Source organism: Chiloscyllium plagiosum, unplaced genomic scaffold (assembly GCF_004010195.1).
Source record: "Chiloscyllium plagiosum isolate BGI_BamShark_2017 unplaced genomic scaffold, ASM401019v2 scaf_14973, whole genome shotgun sequence".
In the NCBI taxonomy this organism is placed as follows: Eukaryota; Metazoa; Chordata; class Chondrichthyes; order Orectolobiformes; family Hemiscylliidae; genus Chiloscyllium; species Chiloscyllium plagiosum.
The window spans coordinates 1-5,373 of NW_025201644.1; the positions used below are offsets into that span (position 1 = coordinate 1).

General features: G+C 51.6%; 1 protein-coding gene across 1 annotated transcript; it reads right to left on the reverse strand.

Annotated features, from left to right (window-relative positions):
- Nucleotides 1-22: 22 nt before the first annotated feature.
- Nucleotides 23-3,095, reverse strand: LOC122546155 (ubiquitin carboxyl-terminal hydrolase CYLD-like; the record flags this gene model as incomplete). Its single annotated transcript, XM_043684967.1, has 3 exons — nucleotides 3,004-3,095; nucleotides 2,064-2,130; nucleotides 23-155 (listed from the first exon to the last, which is right to left on the reverse strand). Coding segments are annotated over exons 1-3 (264 nt in total), but the record flags the coding sequence as incomplete, so codon positions are not given.
- Between the last annotated feature and the right edge of the window lie 2,278 nt (nucleotides 3,096-5,373).

Consider the following 5,373-nt stretch of genomic DNA (forward strand, 5'->3'; position numbering starts at 1 on the left):
CAGAGCCTCTTTGCCCACTCACCTCAGCCAGTTTGAGCTGGTTACTGTGGAAGGAATGCTCCACCAGTTGCTGTACTGTGGGAACGGTCAGGTCATCATCCTGGTCGATGAAGATCTGATGGCAGTAACACTCCTGCTCCTTGTGGCCTGCTGACCTGGGAGACACAAGCAGAGCCATTAGGGTCTCCACACGCACAGTAACGGGGCAGGCTGTTACACACCTCAGCTGGCACCGTCAACAAACCCATCAAGGCCCTCAGGCAGCACCTTCCAAACCCCTGGCCACTTCCACCCCGATGGACAAGGGCAGCAGATACATAGCAACACTAACCCCCTGCAAATTCCCCTCCACCCTGACTTGGAAACACATCCCCGTTCCTACACTATCACTGGGTCAAAATCCTGGCATTCCCGCCCCAGTGGCACTGTGGGTCAACCCACAGCTGGTGGACTGCAGTGGTCCAGGAAGGCAGCTCCCCCTTGCCACGTTTTCAGATGGCATTACTGCCAGGATACTGCATACCGTGATGGTGCCCAATAGAACCATCCGAGATCCTGCATCGGGGGCTCAGTCCGAGTTACGATGCCTGGGGAGATGCTCAGCCTTGATAAAAACTTTGACGTTGTGGTCTGTTTAAACATGTTACACCTGAGGTACATCGGAGTCTTTTGTAAGACCTCAGTCTGAATTTAAGAGGTATTCCTGTCCATTACAGAAACTCAAAGCACCCACAGCATCACTGGTCAGCACCTCCCAGAATCAGGAGAAAGGTTTGGCTGCAGATGCTGGAGATCAAAGTCAAAATGCAAGCACTGGAAAAGCACAGCCGGTCTGAGGAGCAGGAGAGTCGACATTCCGGGCATAAGCCCTACATCAGGAATGTTCCTGAAGAGCTTACACACAAAACGTTGACTCTCCTGCTCCTCGGATGCTGCCTGACTGGCTGTGCTTTTCCAGCGCGACACATTTTGATGCCCCCTCCCCCCAGGGTAGGTCCTGATGGGTACAGCCTCTCTGACAATGACAGTTAACCCTTTCAGATATAAACTGTACCACCAGCTATTCCTGGGGAATGAGAGCTGGGTGCAGATCGTGCGGCTGACACCAAACCAGCAGCTGTGTGGGACAGGTCACACGCTCTAAAAAGAACTTGAAGGGGCTGAGCACTGAAACAAACTGTCCAACTTGGAGAAGAATGTTTGAGGGAATGTTGTTTGTGAGCGATGCCCCCTCAGTGGGAGTGAAGTGTAAACTCTTGCCGCCGTATATCCAGAGAGCTGCCATGGTTACCTCGGAGCTCCAATCCCCAGCTTACTCAGAGGAACACAAACAGACAATCCCAGAGCGTGGCCTAATGGGTCCTGGCCACTTGGCAACCAGGGTGGACCTCTGCATTTGCCAGTGTAACCACGGTGATACTGGGAATGCTCTTTGCTCTGCGGGTGTCAATTCCTCATCCCCTCTCCCAACCGCCAATATCTCAACCCTTTCCCCCTCAAAATAAATTAGGTGAGGGATTAGTCAGAGAAAGAGAGTGATGGAGAGAGAGAGAGGGTGATGAGGGGAGAGATACACACAACACACAGTGAGACAGTGAGAGACAGAGAGAGACAGAGAGAGACAGAGAGAGACAGAGAGAGACAGAGAGAGAGAGACAGAGAGAGAGAGACAGAGAGAGAGAGACAGAGAGAGAGAGCATGCAAGACTGCGAGCGAGAGTGCACGCAAGACAGCGAGAGAGCGCTCGAAACAGTGAGAGAGAGCATGCAAACTTTAAGTTTAAGTGGCAATTGGATAGTACATGGATGGGTGCTTAATAGGACAAATGTTCGGCACAACATCGTGTGCCGAAGGGCCTGTTCTGTGCTGTATTGTTCTATGTTCTATGAGACAGGGTGCGGGAGACAGTAAGAGAGAGTGTGCGAGATAACGGAGAGAGAGAGAGAGAGAGAGCGCGCGCACAAGTTTGTACGCAGCGAGAGAGAGCACGCGATGAGGGTGCGTGCGAGTGGGTAATAGAGCCGGTCTAGGACGAGGTTTGGATTGCACGGACAGTGACTAACCTGAGTTTGAGTAATGGCTCCAGGCCAAGCACGTGCTGCATGATGACATTGAGGAATTCCTCCGGGTCTAGGAAAGACAAAGGCAGGAAACACTCATTCTGTGGCTCAGTCACACCTCATTCCCTCACACCTCGTTACATTGTTTTCCCCACCGTCCAGTCTCACCCTGTGACAGAGACAGAGCTGGGGCCCACAGCATGGTGGTTACTGGCTATTCCACCACGTGACCATCACATTTTGGACTTGACAATCAAAGATGACGAGAATGGAGCAGTGGGAGGTTGCAGCACTTTTACCCTCCCTCAGGCAAACAGCACCAGCCCCTGGGAGCTATCGAGTCAGGTACTCACTCAGATACCACAGCACAGCCACAGGGACGGGTCTGGGACAGTTCTGCATTGTCGGGTACTCGCTCAGATACCAGAGCACAGCCACAGGGATGGGGCTGGGGGAGTACTGCATTATCAGGTATTCGCTCAGATACCACAGCACAGCCCCAGGGATGGGGCTGGGGGAGTGCTGCATTATCAGGTACTCGCTCAGATACCACAGCACAGCCCCAGGGATGGGGCTGGGGGATTGCTGCATTATCAGGTACTCTCTCAGACACCACAGCACAGCCACAGGGACGGGGCTGGGGGAGTGCTGCATTATCAGGTACTCGCTCAGATACCAGAGCACAGCCACAGGGACGGGGCTGTGGGAGTGCTGCAATGTCAGAGGATAGACTCAGCTGCTTGTGGGAGCTTGCTGTGCACAAATCAGCTGCTACATTTCCAACATTATTACCATCACTGTGTTACAGAAGGGCATCGTTTGTGTGAAACACTCAGAGACACAGCGAGAAAGAGATACGCACAGACACAGAAAGAGAGCGGCAGAGACCCAGGGGGAGACAGAGACCAGCAGAGATCCAGAGAGTGAGAGTACAGTTACTGACCTTTCTCCTCACTGGTGAACCCTGCACAGGAACCACCTGCTGTCAGCTCCATCCTCAGGTTCATGACCTTTTTACAGTCGACAAACCCGTCTCTGGGACAGAGAGAGGAGAGAGAGAGAGAGGGTCAATGCACTGACGAGGCCATTCAGCCCACTGTTGTATCTGTACTGGCCCTCCTCAGCAGCAATTCACCCAGTACCACTCGCCCAACCTTCTCCCAGTTCTCCCTTTTCTGATGATGATCCAATTCCCTCAGATTCTCCACCACACTCTCAGGCAGCACGTCCCAGATCCCACACAATTTCAATCGCTCGGCCAACCCTAACTTCCACATTAACTGGCGGGGGGGGGGGGGGTGAACCAAAGGGGCAGATTTACACCTGATCTGACTCAGAGTATTGGATAATGAAGTCAGAGATGTACAGCACGGAACAGACCCATTCAGTGCAACCAGTCCATGCCGACCAGATATCCCAACCCAATCTAGTCCCACCTGCCAGCACCCGGCCCATATCCCTCCAAACCTTTCATATTCATATACCCATCCAGATGCCTTTTAAATGTTACAATTGTACCAGCCTCCACCACTTCCTCTGGAAGCTCATTCCATACACGTACCACCCTCTGTGAAAAAGTTGACCCTTGGGTCTCTTTTATATCTTTTCCCTCTCACCCTAAACCTATGCCCTCTAGGTCTGGACTCCCCCACCCCAGGGAAAAGACCTTTTGTCTATTTTTCCCATTCATGCCCCTCATGATTTTATAAACCTCAATAAAGGTCACCCCTCAGCCTCCGATGCTCCAGGGAAAACAGCCTCAGCCTGTTCAGCCTCTCCCTGTAGCTCAAATCCTCCAACAACCCTGGCAACAACCCTTTCAAGTTTCCGATAGGAAGGAGACCAGAATCGCCCGCAATATTCCAACAGTGGAGAGAGACAGAGACAGAGACAGAGACAGAGACAGAGACAGAGAGAATAAAACAGTACAGCACAGGAACAGGCCCTTCGGCCCACAGCGTTGTGCTGACCATGACACCAAATTAATCTAGTCCCTGCCTGTCCTTGGTCCATATCCCTCCATTTCTTGCATATTCATGTGCTTATCTGAAAGCCCCTTAAACACTCCGATTGCATCTGCCTCCACCCCTACCCCTGGCAGCGCATTCCAGACCCCTACCACTGTGTAAAAAAACAAAATGCCCCTCTCACCTTAACCGCATTCCCCCTGGTATTAGACATTTTAAATGGCGGCACGGTGACTCACAGCGCCAGGGACCCGGGTTTGATTCCAGCCTCGGGCAACTGTCTGTGTGGAGTTTGCACATTCTCCCAGTGTCTGCGTGGGTTTCCTCCCACATTCCAAAGATGTGCAGGTTAGCTGAAGTGGCCATTCTAAATTGCCCATAGTGATAGGTGGATTAGTCAGGGTTAAACTTAGGGGAATGGGTCTGGGTGGGTAGGGAATCTAATTTAATCTAATCTAACTGCAGGAAAAAGATTCTGACCATCCACCCTATCTATGCATCCCATAATTTTATAAACTTCTATTAAGTATCTCCTCTGCTGCTCCAGAGAAGAGTTTTTCTAGCCTCTCCTTAGAGCTGATACCCTCTAATTCAGGCTGCATTCTGGTAAACCTCTTACGCACCCTCTCCAGAGCCTCCACATCCCTCCTGTTATGTGGAGACCAGAATTGAATGTAGTACTACAGCTGTGGCCTAACCAAAGTCTTAGAAAACCGCAACATGATATCCTGACTCTTGAACTCAATTCCCCGACCAATAAAGGCAAGCACACCATCCGCCTTTTTACCCCCATCTACCTGTGTGACCACTCTCAGGGAGCTATGGACTTGAACCCCAAGATCCTTCTGTAATCAGGGTTCTGCCATTAATTGTGTACTTTTCCTTAACATTTGATCTGCCAAAGCACAGAACCTCACACTTACCCAGATTAAACTCCATTAGCCATTTCTCCACCTGTATCTGCAATTGATCTGTATCCCACTGTATCCTTTGACAGCACTCTACACTATCCACAACTCCACCGATCTTTGTATCGTCCACTAACTTGGTGGGTAGCACGGTGGTTAGCACTGCTGCCTCACAGCGCCAGAGACCCGGGTTCCATTCCCGCCTCAGACAACTGTCTGTGTGGAGTTTGCGCATTCTCCCTGTGTCTGCGTGGGCTTCCTCCAGGTGCTCCGCTTCCCTCCCACAGTCCAAAGGTGTGCAGGTTAGGTGAATTGGCCATGGGAAATTGCCCGCAGTGTTAGGTGAAGGGGTAAACATAGGTGAATGGGTCTGGGTGGGTTGCTCTTCGGAGGGTCAGTGTGGACTTGGGCCGAAGGGCCTGCTTCCACACTAAGTAA